The sequence below is a fragment of the Melospiza georgiana genome, chromosome 7 (assembly GCF_028018845.1).
Source record: "Melospiza georgiana isolate bMelGeo1 chromosome 7, bMelGeo1.pri, whole genome shotgun sequence".
In the NCBI taxonomy this organism is placed as follows: Eukaryota; Metazoa; Chordata; class Aves; order Passeriformes; family Passerellidae; genus Melospiza; species Melospiza georgiana.
The window spans coordinates 5892919-5911921 of NC_080436.1; the positions used below are offsets into that span (position 1 = coordinate 5892919).

At 48.3% G+C, this 19003-nt stretch overlaps 1 protein-coding gene across 1 annotated transcript in view; it reads left to right on the forward strand.

Annotated features, from left to right (window-relative positions):
- Positions 1-18747, forward strand: part of ABCA12 (ATP binding cassette subfamily A member 12) — a 79682-nt gene extending 60935 nt beyond the window's left edge. The window contains exons 39-54 of the mRNA XM_058028263.1: positions 402-489; positions 950-1055; positions 4421-4475; positions 5172-5349; positions 7451-7566; positions 8273-8432; positions 9702-9970; positions 10967-11177; positions 12648-12757; positions 13375-13519; positions 13648-13782; positions 14564-14667; positions 14913-15005; positions 15453-15558; positions 16068-16205; positions 17381-18747. Coding sequence (XP_057884246.1) covers positions 402-489; positions 950-1055; positions 4421-4475; positions 5172-5349; positions 7451-7566; positions 8273-8432; positions 9702-9970; positions 10967-11177; positions 12648-12757; positions 13375-13519; positions 13648-13782; positions 14564-14667; positions 14913-15005; positions 15453-15558; positions 16068-16205; positions 17381-17500 — 2134 coding nt within the window. The 3' untranslated portion in view covers positions 17501-18747. The remainder of the gene's footprint in view (positions 1-401; positions 490-949; positions 1056-4420; positions 4476-5171; positions 5350-7450; positions 7567-8272; positions 8433-9701; positions 9971-10966; positions 11178-12647; positions 12758-13374; positions 13520-13647; positions 13783-14563; positions 14668-14912; positions 15006-15452; positions 15559-16067; positions 16206-17380) is intronic.
- The last annotated feature ends 256 nt before the right edge of the window (positions 18748-19003 follow it).

The window sequence follows — 19003 nt, forward strand, 5'->3', positions numbered from 1 at the left end:
CCTGAGCATTTCCTTGTGCTGTGGGGTGGCTCTTGGGGCAGAGGTCACCTGCCACTGAGGCTGGCAGGAAATGTGTCCATCTGCCACTGACAAACTGAGCTGCTCATCTCCTGGGTCAGAAGCAGCATCTCACCCCAGAGTGGCAGGCACACAGCTCAGGAGTCCACTGGGCTCCAGGATCTGCCTCAAAGGGAGGCTTTCAGCACCTTTGTGACAAGTTTGCCAAGCTTCTGGGGGCTTTTAGCCCCCAAAGAAAGGCTCCCAGGGGAGAGGTGGCTTGGCTCCTCACTGGGATAAGCTCTCTGAAGTCAGGGGGCAGTGACATGTAGGCATGGCCCATCCAAGGCAATCAGAGCTTTGGGATGAGGGCAGTGATGCATTTCCCTCTGGTTTTCACTCAGGTATGGTGGCTGGAGCTTTGGGCTGCCTTTGACACCAGATCTGCAGTTTGACATCAAGCCAGTGCCCCCCAACAGAACACTGACTAAGGTAACCAAGCCCCACCTGCTCATCCTGGCATGGGAAGGGTGGGACTCAGGAGAAGGAATGCCAAGTTCATGCATATTCCAGAAAAAAAGGCAAAACCCTCTGAAATCTGCAGCTTGGCATGACAAAGATGACTTGCAGTTCATTTTCTTTTCTCTCCCCATTCTTCTTTATTGGTTTCACTTCTCTTGCTAGCAGGAGGCAATTTTTCTGCTGTCATAATTTTATTATACAGAGGTGAAAAGATCAATTAGTAACACTTTTATCTCATGAGGGGATGTATGTACCATAACAAGGGCTGGCTGGTGCATTCTGATATGCCCATTTCTCTGGTTCAGCTCAGTGAAAATGTTGTAAAACACCAGGGCTAAAATGTGAGGTAGTTTGCACAAGTGAAGCAGGACAAACCAACATGTTGTCAGTAATAACTCCCAAATTGTTTCAATTTCTCAATTGTGTGCAGGTGTGGTACAATCCTGAGGGTTATCACAGCCTCCCAGCCTATCTCAACAGCTTGAACAACTTCATTCTTCGAGCCAACTTGCCAAAAAATGAGACTTCCAGATATGGTAAGTGTCCCTTTACAGGAGCAGATAACTTCTCCCCTTTGGAGGGATATCCTGCTTCTGCTGAAACCAATGCCACCACTTACCTTGGCTTCAGTGAGACCTTTTCTTTATTCACTGTTCTGCAATTCCTTTCAAAACAGAATTCAAGAGGATAAATAAATCACAAAGCTCATTTGTCTTAGAGGCTCAGGGGAGCTGGACAGGGAGCCCCAGCTCCTACATAAAACCCTTCATCTGAGACATGGCAGCAGTTCCTGATTGATTTATTGCCTCTCATGTGCCACTGCCAGGTCTGTCTTTGATAGGTGCCCATCAGTTGTGCACAGAAAAGTTCCTCTAGGTCATCTCCAGGGGTGGATTAGGAAATTTTAGAAAATTAGATTAGGAAATTTGAATATGTCACCCTTCTGCTGAGAGCAGCCCAGGGTGAGTGGGCATCTGTGTTTGGGTTTGAGTGAGAGTGGGGAGGGAGAGATTAAAGAAGAAACAGAATTTCCAGCTGTGTTTTTCCTCTGACACCTGACTTACACCAATCCAAGGAGAGCTGATGGCCCATTTGGGGTTTCTCCTCCACAACACACTGCAGCAACCCCAATTCCTGCTGGTAAACCAGGGCACTTTGCCTTTCCCTTTGCAGTTTAGCACCTTTCAATGTGCAGTGTGGGCACAAACCTGTCTGTGGGTGTGTCTGCCTCCAGAGAGTGCCAGGGTGCAGAGACAAGAGAGAGATTTATCTTGCACAGAGATGTCTGGGCTCTGCTCAGCAATTGTGTGCAGAACACCCTCCTGATTGACTTCCTTGGAGCAGCAGTGCCCTTCCAGCCACGTCCTGGCCAGGCCCAGCCCTGCTCACCTCAGAGGGCTGCTGTCCCTGGTGGCACAGGCACAGGTGGCAGTGTCTCTTGGCTCACAGGACATGTCTGAATTGAGCTGTGATGGATCCAAGCACCTGGCCTGGAGCTTTTTGAGTGTGACACCCTGAATTCCAGCAGCAGATGCTGATCACAAGTGGCCCCCAGTGCTTCCCAGTGAGACTGAGCCTTGTCCTGGCTGTCCCCTCTGGGCTTTGCAGTGTGCCCTCAGCTCACACATCACAGAGCTGCCAGAGAGGAGACCCCAGCCAGGCACTTCCAGCAGCAGCAGCAGCAGCAACATCCCAGAGCAGCTGAATTATTAAGCAGTGAAGCTCCTTGCTCTGTCTCTCTATTCCCAACACATGCTGTGTTGGGAAAGAGCAAAGAGCAAAGGCAGGAAACTCTTGTGAACAGCCAGAAAGTTCTCACAGGGAAAGTTTTCTACCAGCAAAATAGCAATTTTCAGGGGGAAAGAATAGCAGCAGGTTTTGTTCCATCTGTCCTGCTGCTTAGGTGTTTTTGGAAAGAAATACTTAGTAGTAAATGACCAGACAGACAATTCTGTGCTTCCCACTAATCATCCAAGCCAGAGAAAGGGAGAAATAAAATGAGTGGATGAGGCTGGTTCCCCTGAGGTGGAGTAAATCCAGTCTGAAACACAACTGAAGGCACGTTCTCTGGGGTGTGCTCCTGGCAGCTCAATGGAGTTGTTGTTGTGACAAATAAATGATGGTTTAAGAGCCATTGAAATGGCCAGATAAAAGTGTGTTGTCACTTCAGCAGTCAGAAAAAGGTGCCAGTCCTGCTTTAGAGGTTTGACTTAGACTGGGTATATTTAAAAAAAAAATACATAAAAAGCTTTTTACCCTGTCACTAAGCAAGTCATAATAGCTTTTGACTTCTGTATATTGTGCTTTCTCTTCTCTCAATCCCAGCTAACAAAAAAGGAGGAAGCATTGAAATGGAAATTTTGACTTCTAGCCTAAGCTGCAGTAAAGGAAAATGGCTTTATAGTGAAGTATTAACAGATTAGACAGACAGTATCTTTCCTTCTCTCTCTCCTTTTGGAGAAGGGAAACATTTCCTGGCTGTTTGTATGGCTTTATCAGCAGTCCAGGATTTTAATCCCATTTCTCTCACTGATGACAAGACTGAGGTTTGGTCAGGGTTTTTTTTTTTTTCCACCAAAATTAATTTCTGATTAAATCCTCCCTTTCAAATTCATTTGCTCAGTATGGCATTTGGTCAGCTAAACCCTCAGGCTCCTCCCTTCTGGTCCCCCCTGTCAGAGTGCCCATTCTTAGGGAAAATTACCCAGAAAAATTCTTCATCACATCATTCCTAAGGTCTGCCACCTGGCTGTGAGGAGCTTAAATTCCCCAAGTGGCATGGTATAGAAAATCTCTGAATTTTAGAGCAGCTGGAGGTCCCCCAGCACTCCCTGAGGCATTTTTTTAGATGTCAAAATACGAATTGAGAGCCTCATTTTTAGTCACATAAACCTGGGAACCCTTTCTCAGGCTCTGGAGCCTTAGAGACTGGGCTGCCCTGCTGGTGGGGCCAAGGCAGAGACCTGAACTGGAGGATGGGACTGGCCCACCAGAGCCCCTCCATGCTCTGCCTTTTGCTTTTGTGGGCACAAAATGCCTCCAGACGTGGCAGAAGCACTGTGGTGAGCAATACTAGTGAGTTTTGGGCTAGGAGAAGGAGTGCTTAAACCTCATCTGAAGATACCTGCACATAAGCAGAGAATTTCTCATTTGGAGTTTGAATTTCTCATTTGCAGTTTGAATTTCTCAGAGAATTTCTCAGTTGCAGTTTGGGCCTGATACAAACCCATTTTTAATAGATTAGTTTTTTGGAAAACATCACAGGGACTTATCAGTGTGATAATTAAATTTTTGCTAGTAACTTTTTGATCAAAATACTCTTTATTTTATTTTTTTCTGTTTTTTTAAGACAGAACAGTTCAGAATTAACTCCCTGCCACGCTAGGGGCAAAAGTAGCTTGCCTGGGTTTCTGCTCTCACCTCCAGAGATCCCATATGGAGAAAGGCATCTATGACAGGCAGGTAGCAGTTGTGGAGGTGGGCAGCAGAGAAGGGATTGTTCCTGGTGATAAAAGAACAAATGGGAAAAGGTGGGATCAGCAGACAGCAGCTCTGAAGCAGAACACATCCATGAGTTTGGAAGGTGGCAGTGCTGAAGGATCTGAGCTGGAATGCACAATCAGCCCCACAGTGCCTGATTGGAGTGTGGGGAGGGAATGGGGCTGGAGGAACAGGGCCCAGGTTTGAATTTCAGATCTGCTTGCAGCCAAGTGAAATCCAGGAAAAAGGGGGAGGCTCAAAATCCTGCCCAAGATCACACAGAGATGACAGAGCAGAAACACTCTTTTGATCTGCTTTTCTTCTCTTTCCTCTCAGTTTTCTATATTGTTGTCAATATCAGGAGCTGCTGAAGGAAGCTTTAATTTGGACACATTTTCAATTTCTTTTTTCCCTCCCATAGGTATTTTCCTATCAGCTCACCCATATCCTGGAGGACAGAGTCAAGAACAAGTAATGTAAGAAGATTCATTTGGTTGATGCCTGAATTTTTTTTAGCTTTAAAAGGAGCAAACCACTTATTGCAAACCATAAACCAGCCTAAATTATTGGATATCTTTCTCTAAGTGATGAAACTGTTCTCACTTGTGTTCATTCCCCCTATACATGAATAGTGTCCTACTTGCCACCAGAGCTGGGGATTCCTGTGGGGGTTTTTTGGCAGGATCTCATGGAGATCTGGAGGTCACAGTTACAGCCTCACACATTTGGGTGTTTGGCCATATAAACAAACAAACAAAATAATAATGATGATCATGATGATGGTGACATAATTTTCCTTTTGGCCCTTCCACTCCATGCTGGGGTCCAGCACTCCAGCTCAGTCCTGTGAGTCCCTTTTGCTGGAAATCATTGCCATCAGCACAGGGAGCAAAGAAAGGAGGAAGTTCTCTCTGAGGGTGGTGAGGCCATCCCTGGAAGTGTCCAAGGCCAGGTTGGAGAGGGCTTGGAGCAGCCTGGGATAGTGGAAGATGTCCCTGCCTTTGTCAGGGGATGGAATGGGATGAGCTTTGAGGTCCCTTCCAACCCAAACCATTCCAGGATTACAAAAGATTTGTCCCAGAATCAGGACCTTATTCCTTCTGAGCCTCAACAGTGAGGGAAATCTGCCACTTTCACTCACCAAATTCATGTTTCTCCCCCTTTTTTCCCAGGCTGAACAGCTTATTGGACATCATAGTGTCCATGTCTGTTTTGGTGGGCTACTCCATCACCACAGCAAGCTTTGTGCTCTACATGGTCAAGGAGCACCAAACCAAAGCCAAGCAGCTGCAGCACATTTCAGGCATTGGGATGACAACCTACTGGGTGACCAACTTGGTTTATGATCTGGTAAATAATTCACATTCCTAAATGCACCAGGGGGAGCATTACACACCATGAGGGGAAAAAAAAGTTCTTTATTTAAAGTTCTTCTTATTGCTACCAAGAGTGTTGTATAGTAATTGTTCTCCAAGGCACTGGGGAGGATTCAATGTGAACTGCAGCACTGGATTGTGCCAAGCAAAGGCATTCCTGCTCTCTGGAGTGTGTGTAAAACACCCAGCACATTTATACAGGAGCAGGCTGCAGCCTGGTTTCCATCCCAGCACCCAGTGCTGCTCTGACAGCTTACAGGGCTGGATCTGCTGCCAGCCAGGCTCCACAGGTCTGGGGTGAGGCTGTGGGGCTCAGGGCTGCAGCCACTCTGGGATCCCACAGCAACAGCTGACACAGCCCTGCTGGGCAAAACCCCACCTCTGGCTGGAATGCTGTCTCTGTTATGAAGTTTTTAAGCCAGGAAAAGCCACAAATGCAGCCTTGCAGGACCTGAGCAGTTCTTTTTCACAGCGCTGCAAGGATGTGCCTTGCTGAGCTCCCAGCACTATTCCCTGGTAGAGATGTGCCCTTGTTTCCCCTGAAGTTGTTTCCTCCTGGTGCAGAGGACTCATGGCACTGCTGGAAAGCGTTGCTGGGCCAAGGGGAAAAATGTTTGCAGTGTGTGTAGGCTGAAGGGCTTTGTGTGTTCTGCATTCCCTGTGGTGCAGGTGTCAGACCCTCACACAGGGAATGGGCAGTGCAGCCAAGCTCAGCTCCTGAGCCTGGCACTGCCAGCTGGCCTGCAGTGGTGACCAGCTCCACTTATCCCACACATTTCTGCTGCTGAGGCACATCTGCAAGTGCCTGAAATCCCAGTGTTCCATTGCTTCCCAAAAGCAGGAAATCCTCAAGGACATTTGGGTGACTGACCCTCTTTGGGGCAGGGAGAGCCAAGGGCTGGAATCCCATGGGGAATGTGAGCCAGAAGGGCCTGCCTGGAGGGGCTGATGAGTGCAGGCAGCAGCACAAGGATCCCCTGCCCTGTAGGGGGAATTGAGAGGATCCCAAGGCAGCAGCACAGGATGCCCTGGCCTCCAGGAAGAATGAAAGGGAGCCCAGGACAGCAGCACAAGGATGCCCTGCCCTGCAGGAGGAATGGAAGGGATTCCAGAGCAGCAGTACACAAGGATGCCCTGCCCTGCAGGAGGAATGGAAGGGATCACAAAGCAGCAGTACACAAGGATGCCCTGCCCTGCAGGAGGAGTGGAGGGGATCCCAGGGCAGCAGCACAATGATTCCCTGCCCTCCAGGAGGAATGGAAGGGATCACAAAGCAGCAGTACACAAGGATGCCCTGCCCTGCAGGAGGAATGGAAGGGATTCCAGAGCAGCAGCACAAGGATGCCCTGCCCTGCAGGAGGAGTGGAAGGGATCACAAAGCAGCAGTACACAAGGATGCCCTGCCCTGCAGGAGGAATTGAGGGGGTCCCAGTGCAGCCTGGCCCCAGGCTGGCTCGGCAGTGCCCTGCAGGGAGGGTGGAGCCGGTCTGTGCCTGCCTGCCCGCTCCGGGCCCTCCCTCCAGCCCTGCACATTTGTAAATCAGCCTGTGGCCAAATCCCCGGAGCCCTTGCACAGTCGGTATTCAGCGGGCTGAAACTAATGCAGCGCTCTCGGCAACTTGATATTTCTCAGTGAATCCCTGCCAGTAAATTCTGCAAATCCCGGAGCTGGGGAGGAGAGGGAGCTCTCCAGGCAGACTTTTGGTAGCTCTCTGGCTTGACTCAACACTATAAAGACTAGATTTACAGGGCACAGTGAAGTGGTGTGACTGCAAGGCTAACAGAAAACCCAGAGGGGTATTTTTCATTCACAACCTTTTTTTAAGGTACTTTCTGCCCACTCTCCTCAGTGCTGAGGCTTTGCCTATTCAAAAAGGCTTTGTGGGAATTCATCTGGGGGGAATTGAGAGCCCACCTGTGTTTGGCTTCCCTAGAAAAACCATTCCCTTAGAAAAACCAAACCAAGCTGCATTTGTGGGACCAGATTCAGTCCTGGCATTGTTTCTTCTGTTTGGTTGTAGGAAGGTGTTTCAGAACTGTTGTCCTAGTAACATCTTTTTAATATCATTTTGCAGGTACTTTTTATGGTCCCTATTGGACTCTCAGTAGGAGTTATTTCAGCCTTCCAGATCCCAGCTTTCTGCAACAACAGTAACTTAGTGGCAGTATTTCTTCTGCTGTTGCTCTTTGGGTAAGTGTGGAGCTTAGTTATTTAAATATCACTGCACAGGGTAAGGAACTGGCTCTTGCAGACTGCTGCAGTCTGAGATCCAGGGGGGAATATGTGGGCTTTTCTCTTCAACATGCCCTTCACAAACAGTGACTGAGTTGCTCCTTCCAGGAGGTGAAGCATTGTTCTCATGCCTGCTTTATTCAAAGCAATCCCTACACGAGGATATAGAAATCTCCAAGGTCCCAGAAACAGCCCAAGCTATAAGCAAATGCTTGCTGACCTCTTGCAAAGTTCAAGAGCATTTTAACAGCACAGAGCAAAATAAACAGCAGTAGCACAATTCTGGAAAACTTAGACTTGAATCCTCCAGGCCCAGTATCTCTGTTTTCAGGTGGGGTTCCATGTTCAAAGTATGTCTCATAAACCTTTTCTCCAAATTCTAACAGACACAAAGGCATTTTTCCTTTCTTTAAGCTCTGTCATGTGGAAATGTAATTACATGCCAAAACAGAACTGTTGTGTTCCAGCTCTGGGAGTGTTCAAAGCCAGGTTGGACAGGGCTTGGAGCAATCTGATCTGGTGGCAGGGGGTGGAACTGGATGGGCTTTAAGCTCTCTTCCAACTCAAACCATCCAATGATTTTGTTGTCTGATGTCTTCAGTGGTTTGTTTTCAAAGCAGCCTTTGAGTTACCATGGTTTTCTCTGCACTGTTGGTATTTATAGATATGCATCATTTTCCTGGATGTACCTGCTGGCTGGGCTGTTCAAGGAAACAGGGATGGCCTTCATTGTTTATGTCTGTGTCAACCTGTTCTTTGGCATCAACACCATTATCACTCACTCTGTTGTGTTCCTGCTCTCCCAGGAGAAGGCCACGGACCAGGTAGGAGCCCCACAGGTACTGACCCTGTGGTGAGCCAGCAGGAGGGTCCCTGTGGGCTTGGTGGCTTTGATCAGGTCTGTAGCAGCTGGACACAGCCACAGGATTTCATGGGCTTTCCTACAGACAGGACATGAGTCACATTTGGATCTTGCTTGGCTGTAAATCTGCACCCCCAGCAAAGAAAGAAATGATGGTGACAGAGGGGAGAGCATGAAAAGAGAGGGAGGAAACTGAGGACTCTCTTTATAACCACCCTGGTGATGGAAGAAGGAGGGCAGGAGGTGGTGGAGATGCTCGATAAGAAGTTGTTGATGGACACTTCAAACCATTGCTGAGTTCTTGAGCGTGAGCTGTGGGGAGTGACAGCTGAATGTCACTGCCCTGAGTCTGACATGTGCTGCAGCTAACCCAGCACCAGCTGTCTGTCATTCCAGTCTGTAATGCAGTCATCTTCTCCCTGCAAGGATGAAAAACAACCCAGAGACAGTGATGATTCCCTAAAGTAAAGCCCTCTCTTAACCTGAGATCTGCCTGGGAATGGCTGGGATAAAATGCACACCTTACACTTAGATTTCTTTCTTTATGAAGAGCAATTACAATAGCTGGGTTGGATTTTTCTCTCTGTCTGGACAGAGTTTGTTCAGCAACCCCTTGGATTTTAGGGATATGCAATTATGATCACCATTCATCCCCCTGTGCCCCAGTGGCAGGGAGTCTGTTCCCTTCCATGCTAATTCAGTGCCTCTCCAGTTTGCTTTGTGCCCTAATCCTTTCTTCTGCTAGAAATGTACCAGAGTTCTTTACTGTGAGACTGCACTGGGCTGTTCTGCTGTGAATTAGCTGGAAAAGCCCTTCTATGTCTAGAAAAGCCAAACCTTTTGTTTTATGGAGATGTTTGTCCAAGGAAAACAGCCAGGGCAATGCTCCAGGGCAGCAGGCTGTGCTGGACAGATTAGGGGGGCACAGTGGCAGGGCTCAGCTCTGGCTCATGGTGGGTTCAGGCTGCTGGAGCAGCAGCAGGGCCCATGCTGGGAACTGGCTGCTGTTTACTATGGGTGATCACAACCTCAGAGCTGCCTGTTGACTTTTATGACCTTGTGTCTGTGAAACGAGCTGTCTGCAGAGCTCTTTGCTCTCAATTTATCTCTGCTGAGACACAGGCAAATCCCAGTGTAATTGTTACACTTCAGTCCCACAGTAAAACCTATGAATTTATTCCATGAATAAAAGCAGTGACTGACTGTGCTGCTCTTTGTTTTTCTTTTCCAGGGCTTGCATGATCTTGCTGAAAATTTAAGGCATGTGTTCCTCCTGTTCCCACAATTTTGCTTTGGCTATGGCTTGATTGAACTCTCTCAGGATCAGGCACTTCTGGGCTTCTTAAGAGCCTATGGAGTGGACTACCCTGACAAAACCTTTGAGCTGGACAAGACCACATCCAAGCTGCTGGCCATGTTCATCCAGGGCACTGTGTTCTTTGCCATTCGACTCACAGTGCACGACAGGATGGTCCAGAGAGTCTGGAACAAGGTCCTGGAGTAAGTACCATCTGCAGCCTCAGTCCTGAGTAACATCTGCAGCCTCAGTCCTAAGTAACATCTGGAGCCCAAGTCCTAAGTTGTGACCGTGTTCACAGGGGTCCGAGGATGAGGGAAGAGATGAGGATCTGACTCCATGTTTCAGAAGGCTTGAGTTATTATTTTATGATATATATTATATTTAAACTATACTAAAAGAATAGAAGAAAGGATTTCATCAGAAGGCTGGCTAAGAATAGAAGAAGAAAGAATGATAACAAAGGCTTGTGGCTCAGACTCTCTGTCCAAGCCAGCTGACTGTGATTGGCCATTAATTAGAAACAACCACATGAGACCAATCACAGACCCACCTGTTGCATTCCACAGCAGCAGATAACCATTGTTTACATTTTGTTCCTGAGGCCTCTCAGCTTCTCAGGAGATAAAATCCCAAGGAAAGGATTTTCCATAAAAGAAACACTAAGTAATATCTGGAGCCTCACTGGGAACAGCCACAGCTCTGTGGTCTCATTCTGGGTTCCTGCACCATCACTGGAAATTATGCAGGACATAATTTCCAGGACAATTTGTGAATGTGGAGTAAGTTTTCTCTCAGGTAATATTAACTAGGGTTAATATTCTAATATTAACTGAGGTTAATATTAGAATATTAACCTGGGTTTGGTGGGTGGATACTCAGCTGTTGGTGAGGGCTGTCATTCCACTGACAGCCTCCTCTGTTTGGCTCTCCCCATCTCCTCTGCCCTGGGTGCACACAGAGAGGAGTGACAACATCCCTGTCTCCTGCATTAGGAGCTGCCAGCAAGGCAGGACCTGCTCCAGCCCAGAATATTTGCTGAAAAATAGGAGGAAAAAACAGGCAGTAAGAGAACTGGGTGGAGCAAATACCAGGAGAGAATAGAAACTGTATATCTGAGTATTGTGTGCATGCCCTGGGGTTCCACAGGGAGGCTCCCTGGGATCCACCCCGGCTGAGTCCCTCTCTGCCCTCCCCAGGTTCCTGTTTGACAGAGTCCATGGCAAAGCCTCCCTTCTGCCCCCTGCGGCCGTGGAGGATGGCGATGTCCAGGCTGAGAGGAGCCGGGTGGAGTCTGGCAAAGCTGACTTCGACGTGGTGCAGCTCCAGAACCTCACCAAGATCTACCACCTCCCTCACAAACGCATCACAGCAGTGAAGAACATCAGCCTGGGCATCCCTGCTGGGGAGGTGAGTGAGGGGAAAGGCTGCAGGCACCTTCCCCTGTCACTGCCATCTTCTGTAATGGTTTGTGTTGTTCCAGTCTCTTCCTTTCTTTGCCTCATTTATTGATTCTTGGGGTCACAGAAGGCTCCTGGTAGATTTGGGATATCAAGTGACAGTTTAGAGGCCCTAGAAGGAGGGAAAGTGGATGGAATTGATGGAGCTCTATATTCAGAGCAAAATGTCTGCATGCTCTGCTTGTACAGTGCAGTCTTGGGGGGGGGGTCACTGGGGATCACCAGGTGGTAAATAATGACAGCAGAACGTGTCCAGCTGAAATTAGTCACCTGAACTGCATGGGAGATGGTGAGTCAGGCTTATCTGCTTGTGTTTTCCCATCAGGGGAAGACAAATCACTCCAGCTGAACACACATTTTCATGAATCAGGACCTAAAATTCGCTCCAAAGAAAGCAACATTCTTTGGTCATGTCAGTGCAGTGAGAAGTGAAAAGACAGGAGTACACAGAGCACCTCTGAGATCCAGAGGAAACTGGAGACCAGATTGTACCTCAGGCTGTGCACCTGACTTGTGGGGAAGGTTGGAATTAATCCTTGGCACCTGGTTTATTTTAATGGCCTGGGTCCCACTGAGATGAAAGGACAGTATCCTCACATGGACACTGTGCATGTCTTTATGGCTGAGGATTTTTTACAAGCCAGGACTGCCACTGAGGTCTCTGACTTCTAGCAAAATTCACCCTGATGCTGGTGGGACTCAGGGCACCATTCCCCAGCTGTAAGCAGGAGCTGTGGCCCTGCACTGCAGACTGTGCACAGACAGCTCCTGTTCCTGTGTGGACCAAGGTGGGGAAGGGCCATGGGTTGCTGTGCATCCCCAGCACAGGAGGGCTTCCACATCAGCTGCTCTGTGCTAATGATGGCAAAATAACAGTAATTAGCAGCACAATGGAGATGGCTGATGCAACACACAAGTGCCTAAATCCAAGTTTAGCTATAAAATGTGGATTTTACCATGATATGCTGGAACTACACTACAGGGAGATAATTCTTCATCTTATTAAGGTGGTTCTTTGGTGATGCTATGTGACAAAACCTTGTGTTGATCAAGGTTTTAAGCAGTGCCAAACCTGACTCACCCCATTCCCAGGAGCAGCTCTGTCCCTGTCAAGGGGAGGCTTGGCACAGATGAGCTGCTGGGGATTTGGGCCTGAGCTCCTGCAGAAATGCAGCTCACAGTAAAAGGACTGACTCTGCTGGAGACACATCCTTGGTTCTTCACCACATTAAACAAATGGTGCTAATATAAGCTGGAGTATATTGCACCATAAACAACCTCCATTATAACACTGGCATGCTCTGAGCTCCTCTGGCAATTCATCTTGCTCAAGGGCTGGAAAAAGAAGGGCCAAGGTGCACTGAGCACCCATCTCAGAGCAATATTTCTGCATGTTTACATTTTGACTTTCCTTTCCCAGTGCTTTGGCTTGCTTGGTGTGAATGGAGCTGGAAAGACAACAATCTTTAAGATGCTGACAGGGGATATTGGAGCATCCAGTGGAAGGCTGCGGGTCCAGGATCACTCTGGGTATGGAGGATATGATTTCTGGGGAAGCAAATCAACCTGAGAGCAGTTTTTAAGGCTGGGTGGCAAAGGAAAAGAAATGTAAAAATCTGAAATAAAACACTCAAACCAGAGCAAAAGTAAAAAAACCAGGGAATTCATCCTTTAAGGTGGCATGGTTGCTTCCTGGGGATAGGGGTGTTGCATTTTGCTGCTCAGAGGTGTTTGTTCCACTTCAACCCATTGCAGATGGGATCAGGCTCAGATCCTCAGCAGTGGGATCCCACTTCTAAGCCAGACCTGGAGCCCAGCAGGACTCACCTCAAAGCTTTCCTTACCAGGTGCAGGCTTGGTGGCAGCTGTGCTGGCAGTAACTGGGGAGCTACATGCAGCCTCTGCAGAACTGGGGGCCTGAAAGCTGGAGCTCTGCAGATCCATCTTGCATTTTCCTTCAAGGGTTGGGGAGGTGGCTAGGGAGTAGGAGAAAGGAATGTTCTCCCTCCTATTTAATTCCAGAGCACACTGGCAATTCAGTGAGGTTACAGTGATGTGCCACCTCCTTCCACAGGTCCTTGAATGACATCAGTGAGGCCCACTGGCAATTCAGTGAGGTTACAGTGATGTGCCACCTCCTTCCACAGGTCCTTGAATGACATCAGTGAGGCCCACTGGTCACTCTTTGGCTACTGTCCTCAGGAGGATGCCTTGGATGACCTGCTGACCGTGGAGGAGCACATGTACTACTACGCTCGGCTGCATGGCATCCCAGAGGGGGACATCAAGGGAGTGAGTAGCAAGGGCTTTGACTTGCAGCATTTCTGCCATTTGGAGCCTTTAAATCAGTCCTTCAGTAGATCCATGTGTGGTATTCCATGGGCTGGGCATGTTGTGGAAGCAGAACTCTTGTCCCCTAGGTTGTACTGCAGCTCCTGCACCGGCTGAACCTGATGGCCTACAAGGACAGAGTCACCTCCATGTGCAGCTATGGCACCAACAGGAAACTGTCAACTGCTCTGGCTCTCATTGGCAACCCATCCATTCTGCTGCTGGTGAGAAACGGGGTCTTGTTGAGAGGGAAGATGAGCAGGCCCTTGGGCTGGGAGGAGAACTTGGACAGTCTCACAAAACCTCCTCAGGCACAGCTTAAGGGACACTCCCCACGTGCCCATACTTGGCCTGACAACAGAAACCATCATAGGGAACTTCAGATTCCAGCAAACAGCCATATTTTCTTTGAGGGCATAAGTGAGTGGCAAGTCTTTCAGTTTCTCTGGCAGCACCTTCCAGAAGTCAAAATTAGACCATACATTTGCCAATTAAACTCTGCTCTCTCTTGTCTTTTATTTCTATCAATTTACCTGCACAGCTTTGCAAGAAAAGCAGCAGCCAAGGCTCCAGAACTGTAGGAGAGCAAAGGGGCCACTTTCCTCAGGATTAGAATGTGACTGCTTTTTTAGGTTTGGCTTCCTGACATGCCTTTCACTCTGAATTTCTAGTTCTTCCATGGGCTTACCCCATTGGTAAAACCTACCTTTTTGTGCAGTTTTCCCACTTGCTGTGCACTCAATGTGTGCAGACCTCTGTGAGCAGGATTTCCAATATTAAGTTTGATACCTAGTGGACATAATTATCCCTTATCCCGACTTCTATCGAACCCAGCAGTGCTGCCTTTACTTCTGACCACCTGCCAGTGCTCCTGCTGCTTTGTGAGATAAAATACCTCTATAAAAATAGGAGGGGGGAATTCTCTCTATACTAAACTCCTGCCTGAGCCCAGGCTTGTTTATTTTTTGAGTGCAAATTTCCATCCAGTCCTGTCTTTCCCAACAGGATGAGCCGAGCTCTGGAATGGACCCGAACGCCAAACGTCACCTTTGGAAAATCATCAGTGAGGAAGTGCAGAACAAATGCTCAGTGATACTCACATCCCACAGGTAGGGCTGGCCTGCTCTGCCTCTCTTTTTGGGGTCAGCACAAGTGTGGAGAGACCCATCCCTCCCTGGTCCTTGCACAGTTTCAGGGCACCAAGCTGTGACAAGTTTGGGGGTTTGCTGTGGCTGAATGTGGTGTCCAGAGAGACCCACAACACTTTAGGGAAGATCAGTGGTGTTCCCCAGGTATTAACCATATTTTTATACTTTCTCAATGACTAACTAGAGCTTCTTGGTTGGTTTTGCAGCATGGAGGAGTGTGAAGCCCTGTGTACCAGGCTGGCCATCATGGTGAATGGGACATTCCAGTGCATTGGCTCTTTGCAGCACATCAAGAGCAGGTCAGTAAAGTAAACCTTTTCCACTTTTACTGAACAGCCTCTGGAGTTACTGACCTACAGCTCTGAGTACTCAGAACATGAGACCTGTGTTATCAAAACAATGACATTTCCTGGTTCATGTCCCTTAAACAGTGCTGAAATTCTGTGTTAACTAATGCACTTTCTACTCCCTCACAGCCTGTCTTCCCAGAATGTGTCCCCCAAAGTATTCTGTTCACTGCTACAAATGAGAAATGTGTATTAGGGCTGAGCTTTGCTTTTATTAGTTATAACAATAGCTCAGCTTCTTACTAAGTTTCACTCCAGGTTAACAATCCTGACCCCATTCAAGCTGCACCATGCCTGGATTAGATTTCCCCAAAGAGGCTGTGCAGCACTCTCAAAGGAGTTTCTTCATCTGTTTTTCTCTTTCCTACAGTGTTAATTGTGAGTTTCTTTCTCCCCCAGATTTGGAAGAGGATTCACTGTAAAGATGCACTTAAACAGCAGCACAGTTTGCACTGAGAAGCTGACAGAGTTCATGAAGTCACACTTCCCAAATACATGCCTGAAGGTAAGCCAGGCAAATGCTTTCAGGAGAGGCTTTCAAAATCACTTCAAAGTGACCAAGGAGATCCTTGCAAGGTGGACATCTTGTGACAAACTGTGCACATAGACCTGAGCTCCCAGAGCCACCCTTGTCACTGCTTTCAGCTGCATTTTCTGAGGGCTGGAGCACTCCAGTTCCTGGTGGCTGAAGTAACATCAGCCAAAGAGCTGCAGTGACCCTCCAAGGCAGCTGTTAGGTGCCCCTCTGCCCTGGGAATGCCCTTCCCTCTGAAGCCTGGAATGGATAGAAACCCCCTTTAGGTTCAGTGGGTAGAGATGCTTCCAGTACTTCCAGTAACTGAGTAATTGTAAAACCAGAGTAACTGAGTCACAAATCCCATCCATTGGCTGTAACCCAATCTCTGCATGAATCAAAACTGCACACCTGGAGCTGGAAAATGCCATGGGCACTGTTGGCTCCAGCTGTTGGATTTGTTGGCTCTTGGCTTTCCCCCACCACTCCTGTCCCCACAGGATCAGCATTTCAAGATGGTGGAGTACCATGTCCCAGTCTCTGCAGGAGGGGTAGCAAATATATTTGATCTCCTGGAAGGCAACAAAGCAGCCTTCAACATCAGGCACTTCTCTGTGAGTCAGACAACGCTGGAGGAGGTAAGGAATTAAAATGTGAGGCCATCCATTTAAAACTGCTAACAGGGGAGCAGAATGATGGTTACACATAATGGACTGCTGCACACAATAGACTACAGTTTGAAAGGGATTTCCATCTATATTCCTCCTGGGGGTACTTTGTCAGCACTGCTGCCTCCAGGTACCTCTGCTGGTGCTAGGGAAGCACACACAGAAAGCTGCCTGGAGCATAAAGGATCTATTCTTCCCTCTGCCACTGCTGATTTCAGGAGCCTCGTGGGTGTGGGTGAAGGGCAGGATTATGAATCACCCCCAAGTCCAGGGCTAGGCTTTCCACCAGTCCTGAAAACATGCTTAATTTCACTTTTCAGGTTGTAAGTTCACTTAGCATTACTCCAAACTTAGCTTTGGAGTTCATTCCATTTTCCCTGGGAAGAACATTCCCAATGGCAACAAAATCTCGTAGGGAGCACATCAGCTGAAGGGATTGCCACAAGGACTATCCAGCAGAAATCAGCCTGTTGAGCATCAGCACCTGGAATGTTAGGTTTGTCCCAGACAGAGGAGCAGAGCTGCAGCCCTGCAGTGCCATGGACTGTGACACAGCAGTCTGGGAGGGATTCCCTCAGTGCTGCTCCAGTAAGGGGCAGTGGCTGTGAGGGAAACAGGCAGGCAAAGCACAGGAAGCCCCAGCTCAAATTTTGTGGGAGGACAGCTTGGCTCTGTGAATATGCAAATGTGATTGCAGGGAGTGTTCTGGTGAGAGTCCTTTCTGTATTCATTAGCTGCTGTTGAAAGGAAGGCTGTTATGTGTGGTTTCACACACCTCTCTGTACACTCTGCAGTTGTGCGTGAACAGATGTCAATTACACAGGGACAGATGGGTTTATGAAGTAATCATGGGCCTGTATTACAGTGTGATTGAAAGGAGCACTGCATGGGCAGTGCCTGGCTGGCTCCTGAGGAGCCTGAGCTGCAGGACAATGAGGTTCTGTGCAGGAATGTTTGCACATCCATTTATTTACATGAGCCCACAGAAGCCCAACCATTTGCAATTCTCAAATTCAGTGTGAATCCATCCCCGAGCGAGCTCTCCAGGCTCACAGTCAAATGAACAGCCATGCCTTTTTTACATTCATTCATGTCATAAATTATTTATGCTGTCACACACTGACTGTTTTCCTTTAAACTTGCAGGTTTTCATCAACTTTGCTAAAGATCAAGCAGATCCTGATGGCGTGGACGCGGGTCCTGATGTGACATTGGACAGCTCTGACACAAGTAGCCAGGCTAGCACCATAAGCTCCATCTATTGAAGGGATCATAGAAGCTGGGGAAAAGCCCTGACAGCCCCTCCAACCCTGTTTTAAGTGATTTTAGGGTGATGGGGATAAGCAGTCCCACTTTCTTAAAGTACTTTGTTTTTTTGATAAGCGCTTAATTAACGTCACTAGGAACGTGGTAGGTGTTTGAGACTGGCACTTGGTTACAAATCAGATTGGGCTTTCCACAGGTTCTTTCCCCTCCACCCCCAATTCTTGTTTTATGATCACTGCAATGGCTGTGAGGATTTAAACACCACGTGCTGCTTGTGGCTGTGATGGAGCAGAGGAGCTGTGGGCAGTGCAGGTGTCTGACCACAGAGCAGCCCCACGGCCACAGAGGAAAGCCACACTCCTCTCCCTGCTCAGCAGCAGACTTGCTGGGTGAAAGTGGCTCAGTTCTGACAGGCTCTCCCTGGGGAAATGGGGCTCATGGCCTTGCCCCTCCTCACAGGGGGGTTGTGAGGATGCAGGTGTTAAATACTGACAGTGGCAAAGGCCACTGCTGGGGGCCATCTTTGGCAATGACACAGAGCTTCTCTGGTTATGTCAGCACAAATATAATTATTTTATAAGTTAGTGCTTCCAGTGGTTTTGGTTTGTTCCTGTAGCTTATTCCAGCTCTGTGTAACTCCTCTGGTCCCAGGCAGTTCCTGGCTCTTGGTACCCAGTGGAAGATGATTCCCCCAGGAGCCCCTTTCTCCTTCTGGCTGGAGTTCAGGGCTGCTCTGGAACAGTTGAAGAGTGGAACAGGGCAGGTCTGTTGGCTGAATGCTCTGACTGGAAGAAGCTCTTTCCTTCATAAGATTGTATTTCCCTGAGCACAGCAGAAGCAAGGAGTGTCCCCCTTGCTCATACAGCCTCCATCTCCAGCAGCTTTGCCTCTCTGTGTCCTGTCCAGTGACCTTCCTCCTCAGCCCCATGTTCTAGCTGCCCACTGACCCTGGAGATGTGTTTTCCCACATAACAAGGCATCATTAGCTCCTGCTTCAAAGACTCTGCCTGCTGGCTTGGAGGGAGTGCTCTGCCCATTCTGAGAGCAGCCCCCAGCAGCTGAGTTCAGCACACCACCACACACACCCTGCTCTCTTCCCCCAGAATGATTAATAGATAGGATAGTTTAATATGGTTCTTTATTAGATGTATCAGCATAAGGCCCCAGAGACTCGGGTTTGGGTCAGGGCATTGATGTACCTTCAAGCACAAAATGAACTTCAACTCTGAGCTCAATAAACTTGCTGTTGCTGGTAAAACAGATTGCAGATAAAGCCTTACCTTGTGAGACCTGGGGTGGCCCACACAACTTACCTGGGTTCACCCACACAATTCCAGCCAGGTGGTTCCTTCTTCCTTTTCTTCTCCTTCCCTCAAACTAATTCAAATCAAAGGAACCTTTCATGAAAGCTGCAATGACACATCTTTGTTACCCTGACCATGAGTTTGACTAGTTCAGCTTCTCTGTGATGCCAGGATTTGCTGTGAGAATTGTGCAAGGAG